Below are 23,648 nucleotides of genomic sequence, written 5' to 3' on the forward strand. Positions count from 1 at the left end.
TGACACAAACTGAGACAAATGAATCTTATGATCAGGAGACCAGTGGCGCGTGCAAAACACATTTGTTTCACACGACACAACAATAAGAGTCCTGACGATAATTATGAGGATATCACAATTTGATTGGCTATTTCTCACTATCTCATTCTCTCTCTCGGCATGTTTTAATATAACGAGAACTAATTAAAAAGCACAAAACTAAAGGAACTTGAAGCCATTGAACTGCGAATATCAACGATGCAGATTCTAAATCAATTGATTGGGTCAAATGTTATTTGTTTTAATATCTTACCACCATATCACAGGAAAATATAATACATAAGCTCAAGTGTGCATCCTAAATTGATCAAACGTTTAAGAGAACATCAGAGAACAAACTGATAATGAAGAAGAAAAGACTTTGCAAAAAAGTGAAACAAAAATTCCTACGCGACCAGAAGAATATTTCAAGATCTTTGCCGTATTGCAAAAAAGAGGCTGATATATCTCATTACAGATACCGATCTAAATAAGTCTATTTAATATGTATTGTGTGATTGACCTTTGTCCATTTTTGAGTGTAGGACTTTGGAAGTACGTGACTAATGTTAGAATACGAGTTCAGAGCATTGGTTTTCCCTAGGTAAAAAACATGGTCTACCTGATCTTTGTCAGGTAGTTTGCTAAAGTTTAAGGAAACAAACGTGATATTGTTTAAGAATTTATTATACATTTGCACTGCCATACATATGGTGACACTATATATTTAGGGGGATAGAGAGAGCTATATATAAATAAATATACACATACATGATTATTCATATTTTTTGCTCTTGTTGTGCACTAAATTTGCTGTTTGTTGGTTCGTTGATTAATGTCTCATTCATTTTATAAATCGCTTATAAAACTTTAAACTTCATTTATCTTAATATGTCGACATATCCATAGACAATCCCACATTTTAGCTATTGTTTTCTTAGGTTAAAAATGTGACATTCATTTCCTTATGTGAAAGTATTGTTTACTGTATATCATCCATTCATCGTCTTTTCACGTTACTTATTTACATCCGACATTCTTAAACGTTGTCATGTATTTTACGTCTACGTGTTTAAATTGTAAGTGTTGCATGTATATGGCAGCAGAACAACAATTCATTTCCGCAAAGCATGAAGCCACTTGAGTAAGAGAGAAACGAAAATAAATATTGCTTTTTGAACTAATTCCTGAGAAAAGTGAAGATATTAGAAATTGATGCGTGGATTCAGGAACTTGTCAGCTTGCGGAAAATAAACATAAATATAGTTTAAAAGCTTGAAGCGATGATATTGATGCCTATCAGCTGTGTTGTTTAAAGTAACTTTTAATGTGGTGGAATACATTATAACATCAGGATGCGACGAATAGCCAATGCATTTAACTCTCGATACATGAACGCCATCAACTGCTGTACGTTTGGTTGCTGAAGAATGGACCCCCCAAGTTCAATTATGGCAGCCCTGGTGATCATTATTTTTATCGTCCTCTTACGCATCGAGGAAGCAGCCACCTCCCACGGTAGGTTACACGATTGTTTTAGCAAACCCTAATTATGTGATTTATTGTTTGCATTATTCCATGAATATATTCTTTAATTTATAAGGCTCCAGCAAATGTGTAAGCCTATATCGGCTCCAGAATAAGCCTGAATCATTTGACTTTCTTTCGTATATTTTAACATCAGTCATGGAATATCAATTATTAGGAAATATATGCGAGTATGCAAAATGGATTATAAACATTGTTCATAAAATCTAAAACAAAAACAGATAAAAAGTATATTCTTCCAATACGAATTTGGTAACGGTATGACGGGATTTAAAATGGGGTTTTATAGCTTCACAATGTTGATAGGAACTAATCTGAAATTTTCGCGGTTTGATACTTGTTTGGTCTACATGTTAAGAAGTTCAATCGTGATACAATGACGAAACATTGGAATGAGTATATCTGAAAATTGTGAAGTTGTATTTTATCCAGTCAACTTTCAAGTTTAGTTCTAAAGAATTTTAGTAACTGCGACTCTTCGTTACTTAGGTTAAATTATATGTACAGTTTACATACAAACATATCAAGAACGTACCAGCGAAAGTCTCTGGCAGTTTGTCTAGCTAACATGTATTATGTGACCACATGCTGAGGGAGATCGGCATAACGGTGACCACATTTGTAACTGTAAGTAAAAGCATGACTAGGCTTGAATAATCAAATGGATTCAATATTTTTTTTATCTGCATTCATAATTACTCCTCGCGATGCAGTACAGAGTGGAAAAGGAATTTGTGCTTATAAGTGTCGAACTCTTGAAAACTCATAATGTCTCTTCATTCTGTCGTACAAAGCAGTCTCTTCCCTTTCAAGTATATTCATGATGACCAACTTTTTCCACTGAGATTTGTTAATGAATATTTATTGATTAACGAAGATCAAGTGGAGAGCTGTAAGTTCCGAATATCAAATATCTGAAAGAAAACCAAATTGTAGAGATTGGATAGTATCAACATGCACGTGAAGACATATAAGGAATATTTGCTTTCAAATCAGGTTATTGAACAGCGCGACTAGTTTAGTAGTAATTTCAGTAGTGATTCGTATCAGCACAGCATTGACTCACACATATCTGACCAGGTTTGTTCAGGGAATCAATGATTTCGTTTGCTATGAAGTGTTGTAACTTGGTGGGGTCTATCAGATCTCCTTATTGATGACATTCCAAAGTTCGCAGACTTATAGTAAGGTTGGAATAATATTTTCTCATATGAACTGGCTGATGTTTTCTGGGTTAGGCTTAGGGTAACTGTCATTTGCAAGAGCAGAGAAAGCTTGCCTTGCTTTTCTGCAAGCATTTTAGGTGCGGTTGATATAACTATTGCTATATGAGCAACTGAGTCAGTTTCATGAATTATTTCTACGTACAATGTTTGGGTCAGCTTATAATTTTAATTTACTTTTTTACCAGAAACTATAATATGATTTTGCTGAATTTCAGTTTCTTTGTTTTATTATTTAAAATATTCCAGAATAATCTCTGGCATTTTAGTTTTTTTATTTGGAGAATCTGATAGGCAAGCATAGGATAGCAGCAACATAAACTTCCAATTTTACTAGGATGTTAAGCAACCTATCTATAAATACCAGATACAAAACGGAGTACAGCACGTATCTTTGACTCTGCCCTTCCCTGCTGTCGGGCCATCGAGAGTGGTATTTGTTAATTACGACTGCAGTGTGTACACTTTGATATGTACTCCCTATTATTCTGAAGAATTTCACTCACGTTTTCCAATATTATATAATTTCAAGAGTAGAGAAGCTTGTCAATCTGTGTGCAAGGCCTCAAAGACAGCAGTCAGGATTATAATCAATGACCTAAAGATTAAAAGAGGCCGTAAGGCAGGATAGATTTTCATCAAAACCTTGTTGTCCTGGATTGAGGAATATGACTTAGTTCGGCACCAAGTTATTAACTTTTGCTTGCACAATTTTCTACAATAATTTGTACAGTGTTGTCAACAAGGATATTACCTCATATCGGTCGGGGTTGAATCTGTTTTTCACATTCCCTTTATTGATAGGCATGATAAGACCTTATTTCCCTATAATTCTTATACAATCAAGCTTTACTTTCAATTTTGGACAATTTTAAGTTTGCTTTAGTTAACTGATGAATACTATTCGTTTTGAAGTGATCATCATAGAAGCATGTTTCTGCAAAGATCATTGTTTATGTGCGTTCCTCTTGGAACAATGTTTAGATCAAGGACTGTTTCCTCTACTGTGCTATAAAAGTCTTCTCATAAATATTACAATATGTTGTTGTTTACACGTCGGCTAAAACTCTGTAAAAGCAATATTTACCGAAGGCTCAGAATAGGTTTTCTCCCATAAAGAATTTCAACACAAGATGTGTTTGGTTGGCTTACTCTTTCAATGAGATATCATTGAAGATGTCAGTGACTTTCAGCTAACTTTTCCTTGATGGTTACTGAATTCATGTTTTTCATTTATATACAGAGCACATGTTTCGTACTGCAGACCTCTTCTGTCTCGTTTGACCCAGTCTTCGATTGCTTCACGTTATGTTTATTGACTTAGCCTTATGGCTTTCTGTGAGAATTAAAGCGTGTCACAGAACCCAGTCTGTGGATGGTTATACTGCTACTTATGGAGAATATAGAGACAACACGCACAAAATTAGGATTCATTAATTAGACAATTATTATAAATAACAACAATTATATTACACAATAGTAACAAACAAAACAAATGAAAGCAGTTAAACCTGTCTTAAATATTGTAGATTCCTAAACTTCTTAAGAGCACTCTATGTTCGCTGGTACTTCCGCACTAAATTAGTATTCCCTTATTATATATGCCCTCCAATGGCGTCTTCTCTGCATAGGTACCCCCTCCAATGGCGTCTTCCCCACCGTAAAGTGAATTAGAGGGCATTTCTTGTGACTGGTGCTTCCATGTCCCGAATTTTTTAGGAGGTCCCCGGGTTTATCCGCCCTTGTGGCAGGATTCCCTGGCAAACACAAATCTATGCAGCAGTTCCTCAGCCTGGTCCTGTCTCTCCAAAGCTGGAAGCTGTTGAATCTGGCTAATCGAAATGTCTAGGTTTTCGCTCCTGTCCATAGTAATTGTACGTTTGGTGCCCAAGTTATACATTGCATATGGTCGCTTAAAACAGACCCATTACAGGTCATGAAGTGCAGAAGCTTCTCGCTTGGTGAGAACTATTATGCTACGATTACGGTCATATTGCTTAAATGAATTTGTATTCTACATTGAACTTTGGATAATGCATTTTAACACAGTCGACTTCAGATAATATATTTTCAGGTCTTTATTAAACTGAAAATCTAAACTTATTTAATGCATAAATAAAAGAAGGGAATAATTTTAAGTCAGTTCGTGACGAAGCGCTATTTGTGCAGCTTGTATGAAGGCACAGTCGGCTTATTTTAGTCTTTATTCTTAAGCTTTCTTGTACTTTAGGTTCTAATGCGTTTTGATAGTGACCGATCTCGTTGATGCCATCTTTCCTCCATGTCGTTAGTTCGTACAGTTTGGATACATTTGTGATTATTCTGTTTTGAATCTGAACATAAAACTAGAAAATGGTCTGGTGTTGGTACGTTCCTGGATTATTTCACACCATTTGATATTATAGCTAAGGATGATGCAGTCAATATGTGATCGATCATGGTTGGAAACGATGCATGTCAATATTTCGGACCAGTTCATTTTGGTTCAGTATTTATCGCCTGATCTGATTTCGGCATACGAATTACCTTAATTCGTTATGTTTAGGGGCGTTACCTTTCATGCAGTCCTTCAAATCTATCATATACCTGCCATAATGGCATGTCCATTTCCTAGATATTCTACAATAAGTCGTCTAGAATCTCGATTATTCACCGAAGTGCCTAATGTCATTCTCCAAGAACATGTAGACATAGAGTAAGTACAGATGTTTGCTTGAATAACTAACAAGATTTGTGCCAGTAATTACATCATTTATTATTTACATTAATGCAATCGATTGTATCAATTGTTTTTAAATGTATCTGATATCGTTTATTTGGCACATTTGAAGGGCCCAAATTGATCTGATATCTTGTCGCAACAGGTAAATATGCATATTTGAAGTTTAGGGAATCCATAAGCGATGCAATTTGGTGACGACCCTTGTGGTGATGTATGAGTGCATTGTCACAGTCATAATGAGTCCGTTAATTGCTTAGACACAGTCAAACGGAGCCAGTAAATTGCTTAGACATAGTCATACTGACCAAGTAAATCGCTTAGAAACAGCCATACTGAGCAAATAAATTGGTTAGACACAGTCATACAGAGCCCGTTAATTGCTTGGACACAATCGTACTGTTCCAATAAGTTGCTTAGACACAGTCAAACTGAGCCCGTTAATTGCTTAGACACAGTCAAACTGAGCCAGTAAGTTGCTTAGACACAGTCATACTGATCCAGTAAATTGCTTAGACACATTCATACTGAGCCAGCAAATTTCTTAGACAGTGTCATACTGATCAAGTACATTGCATAGACAGAGCCATTCTTATCCAGTAAATTGTTAAGATACAGTCATCCTGATCAAGTAAATTGCTTAGACAGAGCCATACGTATCCAGTAAATTGCTTCGATACAGTCATACTGATCCAGTAAATTGCTTAGACACAGTCATACTGATCCAGTAAATTGCTTAGACACAGTCATACTGATCCAGTAAATTGTGAGCTTTCTTGTAGTTTTAAAGGTCATGTAAGGAATAGATGTGATACAATGAAACGGAATATTGAGTCTATTTCTGTAGTTTCTAACAAATGATTTGACTTATTAGTAGCAGATTTCAAGTGAGTGCAAAAAGATTCCATGGGGTCAGGAGAAATCTTATTATGCTACTATTTCGGCATATTGTGACTTAACATTTGAAAATGCATAAAAGGTTCCAAACTTGATATGTACTATGCCAGAGATCTTATTTGCATGCCATTCTTTTGGTACCATTGATAGCTAGCACTACGTCATACCTACTTTGTTGTACCATCTTGTTGGTCATGTCAGATACATTCTGCTTGATAGAGAAAAATCTTGACTTTGTCTACTTGATTTCACATTATGCTGCCATCGTGACTCTCTCTCTCTCTCTCTCTCTCTCTCTCTCTCTTTCTCTCTCTCTCTCTCAATTGAGGCTACCTGCAGATGAAATCACCAGTCTTTAGTTCTGCATCTCCTCCATTCGGTATACTATCATTATCTTATTGTTTTTGCCCTGGTATTCATTCTTGGATCATTGTCGTTGGGAAAAACCGGTATGTTGTCGAGGCAGGCCGAAGCTGGAGTTAAGTTTAATTTCAAGCAAAAATATATGTAGAATATCGAAGGGAAATTGTTTAAACCCTTGGAATTCTTTTGATGATTGATGTTTGGTAGCAATTATGACACCGGAACCTCAATGGATAGAGTTTAAAGATATTTCTGTATAAATACTTTTTACAAAACCAAATGCAGCAGTAGAGTATGCTTTGAATGCATCAGAATTTGTTCAGAGAATATCTGGCCCACAGGGGTCTATTATTTCAAGCAATAAATATCTTACTCAGGAGATAATTAAATACACTACAAAAAGTAGGATAGCATTTCATACACTGTAGTACATTGAATATCATTCGATACACTACACTAAACAGAATATCATTACAGATACCACTGTACACCACATTACATAAAATACACTATGTAAGACAATTTTTGTTCCTGGGTAGTAAGTGTTGTTTCGTAACTGCTTATGCCTAAAAGGTATATAAAATGGCTATTATTCCCCACAACCTTTGCTTTTGTGACCTGGATAGTGATATTTTGAACTTTACAAATTTCCAATGAGAAAACTGGCGAATTTGTGTCTTTCGTTCACATAAAGTCAGAAAACACTACATATGAATCAAAATTAACATGTATATATACTAAAGTAATACAAAGATGACGACAAAAGATTTAGGAGTGAGAAGATCTTCGAGATTTACAATTGTACTGTAAATCACTTTCACGAATCAACCTCCAAATGTAATCTTCCATCATGATATCGTTATGCTGCGCTTGGTAGAGGAGTTCAATGTCCAGTATATCCCGGTGGAAGCGTTCGCCTTGATTCTACAAGTACGCTCACGTGTTGTTGAATTTATCATGATGAGTATCAAGGATATGTACTTTGAGGGACATCCTGGTGGAAGCGTTCGCCTTGATCCTCCAAGTACGCTCCCATTTTCTCGAATTTATCAAGATGAACATCAAGGATATGGACTGTGCCGTAGTTTTCACCAGAGTCTCAACCAGCTCCACAGACTGCGACCTTGTGATTGACCAGAAAACCCTTAACAACTGCGACAAAGCTGTTCCAAGCCGCTTACTCCTTATAGTGAGCTTGTTTGTGGAATTCATTGCACTTCAGGATCTTCTTTATCTGTGGTCCGACGTTGACACCGGTTTTGATCTTTGCCTCAGACAGCTTAGGGAAGAAGTCTTGAAAGTACTTGAAGGCTGCTGACTCCTTATCTAGAGCTCTGAAAAATAGTTTCATAAGGCCCAGTTTGTTGTGTAGTGGTGGCATCAGCACCTTCCGGGGTCCACAAGTGGCTCCCACTCGACGTTGTTCCTCCTCACAGAGAACTTGCTCCACGGTGGTCAATTCCGCTTGTAGTAGTGCACATTGGTGCCCCTGCTGTCCTAAAGGCAAAGATAGCGGGGAAACGTGATAAAACCGCCTTGGAGACCCATCAGGATCGTTCCATCTGACAGAGTCTCATCCAAACTGGAGCTACACTTTCAAAGGACGAGACTGAGGATTGCAAAGGCAGTTTAGAGGTGCGAGAAGCAGTATTCGAATGACTGCAGCAAGTCCTCTATTGATAAAGGAAACCCAAATCTCATCTCCTGTCAAGCGTGTCCTAGACAGTATAGAACATCGATTGAATTGATCATCCATTAATGTACTCATGTCCTGTCAAGTGTGTCCGAGACAGCCATTCATGTACTCATCTCCTGTCAAGTGTGTCCAAGACAGTCTAGAACATAGATTGAATTGATCAGCCATTCGTGTACTCATCTCCTGTCAAGTTTGTCCAAGACAGTATAGAACATAGATTGAATTGATCAGCCATTCATGTACTCATCGAAACCCATCCAGTTAGAGATATCTTCTTCGAACTCGTAAGGTGAACAACATCAACACATACGAATATGAAATTTAAAACTGAAATAATGATTTGTTTTATACTGCACATATTTAATGCTAACGTAACAATACTTCAGTTAAAATGATTTAAGTAATCTGAATACCAGTATTTCAATATTGAAATATTCTTCGTCGGAGCAGTACTGTCTTCCAAACACATAGTACTTTTTTACCATGAATAGTGTTAGTCATTTTTTTTATTGCACAGCAGGTTTACAATGTATTATTTTAACACTAACTCTTTGTGAAACTGGTCAAAAAAGTTAAGACAATTCGTTTGTATTTTTTTGGGTGAGGGTGGAATTCAAAATGTAATAGTAAATACTTTCAACCGTGAAGACCCTAAAAATTTGGTCAGTAATTATCTCATCAGACCCATCAGTATTCATACAGAAGTATAGGAAACGTATTTGCATGAATACTGGATCGAACAACTGGAACTTTAAGTTCAAATACAATTAATTGCTAATTTATCCAATTGAAACATAAAGTACATCACAGGACGTATTCTTTACGAGATATCAAATGTTGTAAAGGAAAACGTACAAGAAACAAAACGTCAAATCTGCACGTGGGTATCTGTCAAAATATTTCTGCTATGTACTAGGTTTCGCTAGGTTGAACATTTTGTTTATCAGTAGCTTTACACTTTGTAATGTGTCGCTGGGCACGATTTGATGATCAGTTGCTTTACACTTTGCAACGTGTCGCTGGGCACGACTTGATGATCATTTGCTTTACACTTGCAATGTGTCGCTGGGCACGACTTGGTGATCAGTTGCATACTGTGGTCACATTTCAGGTCCTTATTTTATAACCGACACCAGCATGCACCAACATATTTGATATAGTGATTGACCTGAATACTATATTGTTCTCATTTGTTCCGTCTCCTCTGATTTTTTTATTATTTCGTGAGTTTCGTCCATTGTTCTATATCCTCCATCATCACATCATCTATTGTCTCTTGAATCATAATAATTCTTTGAAACCTCATTTTATTTTTCCTATTTTGATCATCATTGTGTCTATTTTTGCATTTAAATTTTAAATTAATTTGTTAAAGGAATGAATATTTCTTCAGTTATTTTTAATTTATCTGATTTGGCTCAACGTTTCTCTACAGTGCTAACATCGCTTATGCAATGTTATTTTTCTGTCTCTCCTATACTTTTGTAATTGTCGGAATTATAATGATCTCTTCAAGATGTGGACTTTGCATGACTCATTAGATTACACATGTCTATTGTAAAGTTTGCACTGAATCATCGCACGTTAGGCAAACTAATATTTAAATCGGGAGAAACTGAATTCTGAATTGCTAATAAAGCCTGGTGATCGGATGATGCGTCATATTAATCGCAACACTCTCCTAAAGGAAACAAGCAGGAAGGGTTGTGGATGAAGAGCACGCTTTATTATATATATATATATATATATATATATATATATATATATATATATATATATATATATATATATACACACACTTTTATATGTAGAAATTAAACACAAATAACTCACATTACGCATTTGACTCAAACTTTGATTTTAAGTCTTTCACAAAGACCACAAAGTTTTACATACTAAATCATATGAGCTACAAAACAAAGTTTAATTACATTTTCAGAAGACTTGATCATTCCTGGATTGTCGAATACCAGTATTAAGGTCTATCTTCTTGCACCTTATAAACCTGGACCTACGATATATGATCTACCTGAACATTGCAAACAATTCCTCGGAAAAGAAAGACAACCAAGCAAACATTACCAAACTTAACACAATACGTTTGAAACTGTAACCAAAATGCGTCATTTGCTAAAGAAACCGAAAGTTGTACATGCAGTTTGGTTTAAAAATGAAAAGTGTTTTGTTTTCACAGCGACATTGACTTAAATCAGACAAAACGTTGGGCTGAATTTAAATTTTCAAAATTTAAAACTAAATTTAAAATTAATTATAACGCTATGTTTGTCAACTGATGGAAAATAAAAATAGAGATATAAATTTTGAAAATGTGTACTTACTCGGAATCAGATATCAAATCAATATCATATGATTAACTTTTAAGGAACACACTCACTATGTAAAAGCGTCCAACGAAAACTATTTGTGATGACAGGAATTCCTATTTAAGTCATATGATGCAGAGTACTTCAAAAATAACAATGTATTCTGTATTTTAGAAGTAAGCAGACACGACCGTTGACTATTTAAAAGTGAGCTTAGCAACATTTATTAATTAACTAATGGAAGAGTTAATGATCATGCTGCATCGCGTAACGGGACATATACATTTTGATTGTTAATTTTTTTACTAACAAATTTGGGCTGTGTACTACATTGCTGTATGATTTTATTGTCAGTGTTACTTTGAACACCAAAAAATATCTTAAACTAAATCATCGTTTACAAATTCAGTTAAAGGCTCTTCTTTCAGTTTAGGCTAATTTCACATCTTTTATTTCTTTTTATACCTTTCTTGTACACACATCACGACAAACAGATGTTAAAGTTTTGTCAACACTGTACACCATGTATTTAGGATACCAATATGGAGGCATCATCGAAACATGCGTTAAGTCCAACTCCGTACAGAACATGTAAGCTCTGAATATTGACCTTGTTTTCTATTTGAATCATGTGACCTTTTGCTATTGTGTTAGCCGTACACGTTTACACTCCGCAAAAAACGGACACGTTTATTTCAGGAAAATATTTTTATAAAATGCATTAATAAAATTGCTCAAGTAAGATTATAACTATCAAAACAAATGTAATCATGTTTTAAAACGAAGGAAAAATCGTGTATCGATGAGTGTTGATTACAAATCTAAATTGAGTGCCAGTGGAACTTTGCGTGTTTTCTGTGCTACCAAACAAACGTCCAAGCTTGCAAAGGCCAAAATATGAAATTTAAATTCAGAATTAGAAAAGTAAAGGAAAAGATCAAAGCAAGTAAACTAAAAAATTCTTTGAATGTTTTCTCTAAAAAGCTCTGAAATGTCTATAAAGATTCTACAGAGCCCACACGCTGCCAATGTTCGGCCCCCGAGTGATCTAAGAAAATCACTATTACCTATCACTGACATCCCACGTCCCTTAGCGTATGTTCGAATCTAGGATATGTGAAAAATCTTGCCATTAGCATGCCCTGGATCGGTCCTTCTTCCCTGGGTTTTCCCCGGTTCTTCCTCCACAAGTTATACTTACAGCCAGTTTATTTTGTGCTGTTGTTGTTGTTGTTGTTGTAGGGTTTAACGCCATTTTTCAGCGCAAGATAGGCTGCACATGGCGGCCAGAATAATTGGTGGGGGAAGAACCCTGGAAAACCCCGGGAAGAAAAACCGACCTACGAGAAGCTACTGGCAGGCTTTCTCACGTACCCACGTTAGCCAAGCCTGAGACTCGAACTCACCCAGACGACAGAGGTTATATGACAGTGATCCGTAACGGTGAACGCTTTAGACCACTTGACCACTCGGGGCCCTTATCGTGTGCTTAAAGATGGCATTAAAACCACAGAAACAGTAACCACAAACCAACCATGTTGACTAGATTATCACCACGACTCTATGGTCTTGAAAAACGTAACATAAAGAAGCAAAATCAACAAGTTTATTAAAATCAGCTGAAAAAAATATATAATTTACAAAATGAAAATTGAATAGGAACTTATATTATTGTAAATAAAATCCCCATTGATACTGATTTTTATCACAAACCTAAAAGTATAGAATGATCGGATTGAATTTCAATAGTCTTGAATGTCTTGATGTATCATATTGATATAACGCAAAATGTATTTTAGTGCCGTGTTGTAGTAGTGCAAAACCTGAATGAGCACATTGCAGTTCCAATGAATAATTTAAATAAATAATTCCTCTTCAGTTATAATTTAACACAATGAAAATTGATTCCACAGTCTGATATTAAAACAAGAATGATCAATAGCTAATATAGTCCTTTATATACAGATTGTCGACCGCTCTGGTGGCTAAGTGGTTAGAGCGTCCGCTCCGGATGCGGGCGATCGTGGGTTCGAACCCCGGTTGAGTCATACCACAGACTTACAAAAATGGTACTAACAGCTGTCTCGCTAGGCGCTCAGCATTAAGAGGTTAGTCTCAAGACTGGTCGGCCTGGTGTAAGGATAATGTGACTGGGTGGGACATCATGCTACATGTCTGCGTCGTGATGCCCCAGACATCACTTTAAACGGCTACACTGCAGACATCGTAGCGATATGACTAGAAAACTGTTAAAGCTACGTTAAGAATCTAAATCACACACATATACAGAATGTCACTTGACCCATGACAGAACAGAAGCCCCAGGATTTGGTTTCATTTGAAAATTAAACTTTCATCAACTTCGTAAACAAGGTCGCTTCAGAACCTTCTAAGTTCGGAAACAAATGTTAGGTCTAGAAATTAAATTTTAGTAAAACAATTGTTTACCATTTATACGTATGCCAAAACTCTAATAGATAATACATGTCATTAGTCAAGTGAACCGAAACTCAACATTCAATCACTCGCAAAGGTCAGGCACACAATATTAATTAATCAAACAAAACAACATTTATTAGCAAAAAATAAAATTCTTCATTTCCGTTTAAAAACAGTTTTATTTACGAAATACGAAGCATTATATCCAAATGCTAGAAGGTTGCTACCCTACAACTATTGTTACTGTGTGTAGTAATGCAATCGTTAATCGCGACGGCGCAGAATTTATATATATATATAAATATATATATCCATTCAAATCGACGGCTTATGTCCTAAAGTATAATAAAAACGAAAATCAACGTTTTTCAGAGTAGATTTTAGTAAAGATTTTACTCTTGAAGTGGAAACATTTTGTATTGTTGCTAGTAACTTTTCCACTCATGACATTACACTGCTTCCCACATTATTAGGAAAAAGCGTTCTTATGTTGCACCCTTATCTCAACTCATAAAACGTTGATATCTTCTATAATTTTTATTTCGTACAAAGTATCCTCAAAATGCATAATAAATTGTGTTGTCTTGTCTGTTTGATCATCTAACTTAGCACGCAATATTTGTTTTCCTATGCGTAGTATAGAAAATTAAAATGTCTAGACTAAATGTGTGGGGTTACTTTAAATATCTAGTTTCACATTAAACAACCAGCAAGAAGCGAGCAACGACATTATAGAGCAACCTTAATTAATGTAATAACACGCAATACTTTAATAATTGGACTGTAGCTTTAATTTCGATGCAAAGTAATCCTTCTAGTATCTCCTTCAAGAGAAGCCTTCAATTAGTCACTCTTCATAATCTCATCACTAATTTTGTACAATCATGTTATTTTGCTGTAACTTTGTTCATTGCAGTTCGTGAAATAGCTGGCTCAATAGCAGGAGCAGTGGTGCTTGTCGTAATTATTGTTTTAATATACAGGTAAGCACCTCATTGTGGTTATCATTGATTTAATACACAGGTAAGCAGCTGACGTGTGGTTATCATTGATTTAATATAGAGGTAAGCAACTGACTTGTGATTATCATTGATTTAATATACAGGTAAGCAGCTGACGTGCGGTTATCATTGATTTAATATACAGGTAAGCAACTGATTTGTGGTTATCATTGAGTTAATATACAGGTAGGCAACTTGCTTGTGGTTATCATTGATTTTAATATACAACTAAGCACCTCATTGTGGTTATCATTGATTTAATATACAGGTAAGCAACTGGCTTGTGGTTATCATTGATTTAATATACAGGTAAGCAACTGGCTTGTGGTTATCGTTGATTAAAAATACAGGTAAGCAACTGGCTTCTGATTATTGTTGATTTAATATACAGGTAAGCAACTGGCTTCTGATTATTGTTAATTTAATACACAGGTCAGCAACTGGCTTGTGGTTATCGTTGATTTAATATACAGGTAAGCAACTGGCTTCTGGTTATCGTTGATTTTATATACAGGTCAGCAACTGGCTTGTGGTTATCGTTGATTTAATAATATACAGGTAAGCATCTGGCTTCTGTTTATCGTTGATTTAATATACAGGTAAGCAACTGGCTTGTGGTTATGATTTATTTAATATACAAGTAAGCAACTGACTTGTGGTTATCATTGGTTTAATATACAGGTAAGCACCTCATTGTGGTTATCATTGATTTACTATACAAGTAAGCAACTCGCTTGTGGTAATCAATGTTGTAATATACAGGTATGCGAATCGTTACAAAATAGCTTTCTGATCCGTGAGGGAAGCTTACCATGGCTTGTGTAATCTCAGTACCCATAGCCAGTGACAGGGATTGACAGTTCAACATTGTTGTGACTATAACCAACTTACACTGAGAAAATAAACGTTAGATGTGAGGGGAAATCTCTCATTAAATTATCGTTCTTGTGCTACATTTTCTTTTCTTTGATTTATGCAATTTCCCAGCGTTTAAAAAGTTCATAAACTATGAATATTGGCGAGGGTTAAATCAGGTTTTAGATAGTGACTCTTTTGGAGGTCTATATTACACATGAAAATCTATATTGCACATGAAAGTCTATATTGCACATGAATGTCTATATGAGGCATCAAAAGGAATCCAAATGTGCAACTTATAAAGTGTTACGGACTAGTCTCTTTCGATTAAATATGATAAATTAATTTCAAGACGGAATGTATATTAAAAATTCATATTTTTAAATATAAAATTACATCTTCATAAATTCTGTCGTCTCGGCGGTTACAATATAATACAATAGTAAATATGGACGATGTTATGACAAGTTCCTGGTGAGACAATACTTTTTTAAACGTAATAAATTCCATCCACGTCGTAAACTGCATATGCTCTAATTCAAGGGATATGGCATTAACACTTCGGTAATTGGCAATGTTTTGACGTTTATGGCAACATTCTAACGTTTATGGCAATTAATTTGATATATCGTCTTCCATTGTATTACAATGATTATTTAGTGTACATATTCGAGATAAAGTAAACAGAATATAATGTAGTCAACTTTATATAAATAAAAACGTCTAAGACATAAATAAGTCTTTTAGCAATGCCTTTTCCAGTACCAAGGTTTGGAAACATCAAATGAAGTTGCAGAGAATTCAAACAGTTAGTAGACACGTGCACATGTAGATCATGTTACTATAGTGACCTATTTAGATCACGTGATTAAAAGTTAGCAGCTAGGGAATATTATCAGAGTTAAGTTTTGTGTATATTTTTCTTTCAAATCTGCTTCAGAAAATGTCACCAAAAGGTGAAGGATTCCAAAAATACCGGAGTACAGCTCATTTCAACCAAAGTTTCTGGGATAGAAGAAAAGGAAGATAGCACACGCACAGTAGATTATAAGAACCTTTTATATATGACCGATTATACCGCTCCTCCCGAAGATACTACGTCGAGCAATGTCAAGGTCGCAAATAAAAGCTGCGATAGTGCCGCCGTTTCCAATGCAGCAAAGCCCTCTATTAGGACAAGCAATGCATACGACGTACTATCAGATTACAAGAGGCCACGCTTTGATAGCACCTATGATCACCTGTCAACAAATGTCAAAGAGCAAAACGGCGATGCATATGTGACGATGCATAAGAAGTGCGATGCAGATCGAACATATGAGGACATGGCAACAGGTTCTACTGGTGTGGACGACAAAACCAGTGTAGCATCAGAAACGGAAACAGGTCAAAATAACATCTATGAACAGGAGTAGAGCGGTATGTGCAAAACACGCCATCAGAAGACGCATCAGTAATAGTCATGACGATACTTATTGTAAAATTACAATAATTTGATCTCTCTCTCTCTCTCTCTCTCTCTCTCTCTCTCTCTCTCTATCTGTCTGTCTCTATTTAATAGTGGGTAATACATAATTCAAGCAGGTATCATCATCCATAGTGTACATCATGCAAAGAAAGCATACTGAGATGGGACATTGCACAGGCATGGAGTGGATATCGATACCGAAATTAAACAAGGAGGCACATTCACAAAATACATTCATAGTGAGAACAATATATTTACTTTATTATGCGTAATAAGGTGAAGATAGAATCAGAAGTGAAGTAATTCGAATTCATGTTAAAACAATTGTCAGTGAAAATATAGCATGATATCATAATCTACGACTATATCTCTCTGCTTAAAAGTATTATAAATGCATGTAGCCGAATTATTCAAAATTATAGAAACAAGTAATATCAATTAAATGTATTTGGTCTTTAAGTGAAATATTTTTTATATATGTGACTCTTAGATCTTTACACAATGAGCATTCAAGCATATTATCATATTAGTCTTCAAGTCGGTTACAGTTAGAACAAAATCTGTATGGCATTGGTTTTTGCGGCCTGGCAATCTAGCAGCTTGGACTTCGAATCCGTGAAAGGATATTCCAAAGTTAGCAGTTGCTCTTCTGTATTTCAAAGAATAGTTGCCCTCAAGGTAAACGTTTAATCCCACATTTGCAATTTTTAAATTACAACCATTCTCGACTAATTTTTGTAAGACAGGCTTAATCAGTCTGTTGAAAATATTCATGACTGTTTTTAAGAATATAAATTAATAAAGGAAAATTGCAGATAAAATTATTACTTTTCGAGCTTGCGTCTTCAATCACCAGACATAATATCAAATCCACGATATGCAAACTTACTTCCAATTTCTAGTTTTCATCAGAGTAAACGAATTCCCTTTCCTCTAATAGCACGTTAATAAAATGTGGCAAAGGAGGAGTTGCAATCGTCTGCAAAACTTCTCTCATGGGATATGCTAACTTCACAGATGACGTTAATAGTGACAGAGTTGTTGGCACAGAATTCAAATTTCCAGATATGCAAAATGTATATATGTTTTGTGTAAATAAGCCGACCCAGATTGTTACAAAGCGAAAAATGGGTTAATTCAAAATCGGAATGATCATTACTCACAGCTGGGGGACGTGTAATTTACTGGTGATTTTAATGCAGTAGCTAACCAGACACTTTCAGACATTTCAAAGATAGGGTACTTCATGAGTTCTTGCGATATAATAATCAAGTGAGTGCTGGGCATTTAATAATATGCACTGGTTCCCGTTATACATTCACGCCAGCAAGAACGATGGTCCATTATTTTGTGCTGTCGGATCAAAGCATAGGTAGATTATGGAGTGTACACATTGTTTCAGATCACGAATAGCACGTGATATCTAACCACCTCCCTATCCTTACTTCCCTTCGTACAGTGACATGTGGGAAAGACTTCAGACAAGTTATGAAGAGAAATAACATAGCTTGGAATAACTTAGACGCCGATATCTTGAAAAACTCTAAAACTGAGATGGATCATCTCCTGAAAACGTTGATATAGATACTATTTCGGACAATGTTGATATATTTTACGGGCACATTGTTAATGCAATACAGCAGTCAAGCGTCATTGACTTCCAAAGTCTAAATTCAATTATCATGCCAAACCATACTGGTCGAATGAACTTAAAGAAGCATATAAACTTCCAAGATAAGCTAATTATATTTTGAAAAATGAGAGAAGACCGAGGGGTAGTCAAAATAATTCTTACAGAGAATATAAAGATAAAAAGACAGACTTAAGAAACCTCCAGAAACAAAGTATGGAAAAATATATGGGGGGAGGTATAAGAAGAAATTGAAAACGCACATGAATGCGATGTAAGGTACTTTTGGAAAATGATCAGTGTTAAGATAGGGAACAATATAATGTTTTGTCAGGAACTATATCAACTGATGTTGTTTGTGTCCGTGATGATGATTCCATCGCATATGACTTTGCCGGATACTATGAGAACATTCACACGCCAAATTTTAGCCATAGTTTTGTCGGAAACCTTTATGAAATTATAGAGAGAGAATTAAATGTGGGTCTACAAGATGGCGAAAGCCATATTGAGGCTTTACAAACCAGTATATGTGTAAATGAATTAAGAGAAATCATTAAAAGTCTAAAGAAATCAAAAGCATCGGGCCATGATCAAATTTGCAATGAACATTTGATCTATGGCAGCGATTACCTCATCGAGTATATGACAATTTTATTTACGCAGATGATTGATCAATCTTACATACCTGTATATTGCAAGAAAATTTTCGTAATACCAATGTATAAAGGTAACATAAAATCAAAGAACTCCCTCGAAAGTTACAGGCATGTTACTTTACTGCCTGTTATCTACAAAACCTTTGAGAAAATTATTCATGAACGTTTGGTAACTTGGCTCAAAGATACTAATTTTAATATACCCAGTTCACATCATTGTTTACAAAAAGGTTTAGGCTGCACAACAGCAAGTTTGTTTGGTGTTGCACTCAGTACATTATAATGTAAACATGGGTTCACGGATTTTGCTGCTTTTCTTGATACAAAAAATGCATTTGAGACCATGTCGCACAAAGGATTACTTTTAAAATTATTCATGTTAGGAATTACGGGTAAATCCCTTTCTATATATTTGAATGTATACAAATTTACAAAGCAAAGTTCTTGTCAATGGGCAATTTTCGGACTGGTTTTCAATTGGCCAGGAGTGAGACAAGGGGGTGGGTTTTTTACCTTGATGTTCACAATATCCATACATGACATTCTGCTCCAGTTAGAAAATAGCGGATTTGGAGCAAAGACTGAATCCTTAGCTGTGAGAAATCCAACCAGAGCTGATGATATTTCACTTTTTGGCTATATATCCTAGCAATCTACGAAAGCTGTAAGATATAGTATATGCCTTCAGTAATAATTGGCGATTCGAGCTTGGTGTCATAAAGTCATACATTATCATTTTTGGTCCCCAATAGAAGAATTATGTTGATATAAAATGGTATCTTGGGCCGTCATGTTTGCCGGTTGCTGATTCGGCAACACACCTGGGACACAGGATTAACTCAAAGCTGACGTCGCATGACGCAATATTCGATGCAAGCAAGAAAGGAAAAATACATATTTTCACGGTCTGTTTCGTATTGACATTATACCAAATGGTTTAAATCCTTTAGCTGCTGCAAATGTAATAAAAAAGGTAATTTTTCCTTCAATGTTTTATGGAAGTGAATTATGGTGTAACATTTCAAAAAATGATCTCACTTCATTGGATAAAACTCTAAAGGAATTTCGCCAATTCTTTACAAGGCTTCCCAACAGATACAAGATCAGACATCGCCCTGGGAATGCTAGGATGGATATCAGCGAAGTCCAAAAATGATAGATGAAAACTGATGTTTTTACACAGATTGTATCTGATGCCTAATAACGTACATGCTAAACGTGTGCTTAATGTAGCGTTTTTTCACTTCATTTTGAGCAGATCCATGTCAAGCTACGGGTTACTTTCATATTTATATTAAACGTTAAAGAAGTTTGACTTGCTCGAGTATATAACTCATTATTTGCAGCATTCAGAAATTCCAGAATAAACAAAATTGGAAAGAAATTATAAGGTCAAAAATTGCTGGTCTTGAAAATAGCCTCTGGAGAGTTTTTACGTCTAATCAAGCATATTTTGATAGATTCTTTTCGATACACGAATACTTACGACCTGCCTTAGTGTGGCATTTGGCTAAAACCAGACAACACACTAAGGTATTTACATATGTAGCTAAACTATGGGCTGCTCTTCCTCAAACACAGCTCGATATGTGTATTAGATGTGGAAATATTTATGCAGACTTGATACTTCATTGTTGTGTTGCTTGTCCTTATATGTCGAATTTCAGAAACTCTTTGTGAGATTTCCTTACTGATAAATGTCCACTGTGCCTGCACATTACGTTATTTAATGCAGAAGATGAGCTGCAACTACAACATCTTCAAGGTAAAAGGTTACCAGCAAGTGTAATCGACAAAAAAAAACTCCAAGATATTCGTCCTGTATGCAGCATACTTTATCATGCAGTGTGCAGCTATCTTCTGCAAATAAGGTACTGGAACTTGTAACTTATGCAATTGAGTAACACTTTATTGATTGTTATGCTGCAAGAATTTGTATTCTAATATTCAATATTTGTTGTACTTATTTTTTGTAAGGAATCTAATCTTTGTGAGGTGTTGGCCACAAATTTTGACTTAGACCAATGATCATTCAAATACTGAAGGCCATCCTGGAGGCCTTCGGACGAACCTGAATAGATTAAACTATCTGCTTATAACGTAAGACTGACACGACAATACCTAAACATTCATTATCATGCATGGAAAGCTCTACCTCCAAATCATTTGTAAATGATGAAAACAGAAATATTAAGATACAGATATTGAACAAAGATATGGTGTGTTATGTGTATTTAATTATGCATTGTGTGTTCATTAGGTTTTTTTTATATTTCAATATATGCTATATTAATGTAACATTGTATGTTGGATATAACCTTTTTCAAAATCAAGTTTGTTTTCTACCTGACCTGAATTATTGATTTTTCAATATTTTTATTTATATACTGTAAACAACAAATACATATCTAAACTATTCTCTGTGTGTGTATGGGTTTATTATCAGGATCATTATTAATATAAGTAAATGTGTTTATTTGGGTCTTGGTCTAGGTTATTGGAATTCTCCTACAATTTACCCGGTGTACTTGACATTGTCCCGGTTATATTTTATAATTTTAGTAACAAACTGCTAGTTATATTTAATCATTTTTTTGTAAACCATTAAGAACTTTATATAAGGTTATTTTCTATTAGATAATATCGTTTTAGAAAATTTTAATTTTGGCTGGAGGCCAAGTAGAAGACTATATAATCTTGTTACTTGAAACAAATATTCATTCGTGCCTTAGGTTTAGCAAAATCGACTTGTATTACTGTATTGTTGTGTCCTGAAGTTCTTTTGGGTTGGAATTGATTTCTTCCAATTATTAATTTCAAGTGATCTTTCTCTGAAAATACACAAATTGCACTGAACAAATTCTTGGAAATAGAGACTTGGATTTATAGGTAATTCAAACCTGAAATTATAATACTATGTTTCAACAAAAGTCTGTTGGCATATCAGCATTAAACGGGTTATCACAAACACATCAACAATTTAGCGTTGGACTTAAATTGGATTTCTACTAAAGTTATTCGGAATTTTACATTATTAGGTCTTTTGTCTGTAATGCTATGATTGTTTTGAGATTTAATTCGCAATAACATTTTTTAAATTTATGTTCACTTTGTATTTTACGGAAATAAATTAGTTGTTGAATTTTACAAAGCTCGCTGTTTTTCACTCTTTTCTGTTACTTATTTTAAGAGCATATATTCGTAACAGGTCATAAATATTTACCTTGCCAAATACCAAGCATACGCAAGAATTCATCACTTAAAGGGGACCAACATGCAAAACTGAAACTTCATATATAATTTGCTATATGTATAAGGTTCAATTTCTGAAACGTTTTACCTTTTATTCTTACTAGTTACGAAGAAATTTAAGAAAAGCCGATCATCTCTCCCGATTCGTCTTGAATAGAACAACGCGCTATAGCGGGTGTGACGTCAGTTCAGTCACTGTGTACATGGTGGCATTGTTGATCATGAGTTATGGAGAACTCGCCCTGGTTGTTAAGGCTTTATTTATTGTTGCTTTTCTTCAACTAATTAACTTATCAAATCTATCAAATTTGCAACTTTTCAACTTTTCTATTTGATGAACTTTGTTTCTGTACTTAACAAAAAAAGAAGTGGCATCTATCCCTTTTGCTCTGCTCTTCAAATCATTAAATGCATTTTAGCTGGAAAAATAGAGCGGGTGTCAGCATGATATGACATCTGCAGTTTTATACATGAAAGGGCTCCAACCTAATAACTAAAGTCATCCTGAGACGACTTTAGGGCATGGATCTCTATAACCCAAAATCGACTGAATTCGTACCATCAATAATCCAAAGGGTTATAGTATCATCTCTCTAACTGAACAATTTAACCTGATTTTTCATTGAGATTTGCTAACCATTGATGAATGATACTAGAACTCGATAAAGAGTACGAAAACCCGGACCTGCGGGGGGGGGGGGAGGGGGGCATTGTTCTATTCAAGACGGATCGGGAGAGATGATCGGTTTTTCTTAAATTTCTTCGTAACGAGTAAAAATAAAAGGTAAAAATATTTAGAAAATGAACCTTATACATATAGCAAATTATATATGAAGTTTGCGCGAATTTTAGTTTTGCGTGTTGGTCCCCTTTAATATAGTATCATATTTGACTCTTGAAACTACATTACTGTACATCTATTTGATTATATCCAGAATATTTGCTCTTAAAACAAATTCTTATCAATTTCTACTGAACGTTATTCTTTAGCAGATAATCAAATGCAATAAATGAACAAAATAATGCTTTCATTCATGCATTATCTGTCAGATAAGTTCCTATGATTACAATATTGCAAACTGTACTCATCTTTTTTTTTACTTCTATAACCTGTTTATAATTCAATAGAGACATTATAGTTTTCTACACAGTCATTAAGTCTATTATTATGTATAAGTGTGAAAAATTACATCTGCAAGCCGTAAGTATCATACATGCCTATAAATATTAACATATTCAAGCTGTACTACATTAACGTTAACACAGATTACTGTATTTACTCACATCAGGTACAGGTACATACATTATTTTGTCCTTATACAGGACAGTTTTAGGCGTCTTGCTATGGTGTTCATGATCTCTACCTGTATGTTATTGTCATTACATGTAAGATAAAAATCATCATTTCTCTTAAGACTGTGTAACATATTTTGTTGATGTTTCTAATAAATAAATCAGACATTCCTATCATTTTGTATGTTATTTTCAAACACATCTAGTTATGATCACATTTTTAAGAAAATACACATTGTCTCTTCATAAAGACAATGTTG

At 34.9% G+C, this 23,648-nt stretch overlaps 1 protein-coding gene across 1 annotated transcript; it reads left to right on the forward strand.

Moving 5' to 3' along the window:
* Nucleotides 1–1,137: 1,137 nt before the first annotated feature.
* On the forward strand, nt 1,138–21,994 carry LOC149792299 (uncharacterized). Its single transcript, XM_089970864.1, has 3 exons — nt 1,138–1,536; nt 14,144–14,210; nt 16,027–21,994. Exons 1-3 carry the CDS (start codon nt 1,449–1,451, stop codon nt 16,499–16,501), a joined length of 630 nt encoding a protein of 209 aa, XP_089826990.1. The 5' UTR covers nt 1,138–1,448; the 3' UTR covers nt 16,502–21,994.
* Nucleotides 21,995–23,648: the final 1,654 nt, after the last annotated feature.

Source organism: Sinohyriopsis cumingii, chromosome 9, assembly GCF_028554795.1.
Source record: "Sinohyriopsis cumingii isolate HCF-2022 chromosome 9, ASM2855479v2, whole genome shotgun sequence".
Taxonomy (NCBI): domain Eukaryota; kingdom Metazoa; phylum Mollusca; class Bivalvia; order Unionida; family Unionidae; genus Sinohyriopsis; species Sinohyriopsis cumingii.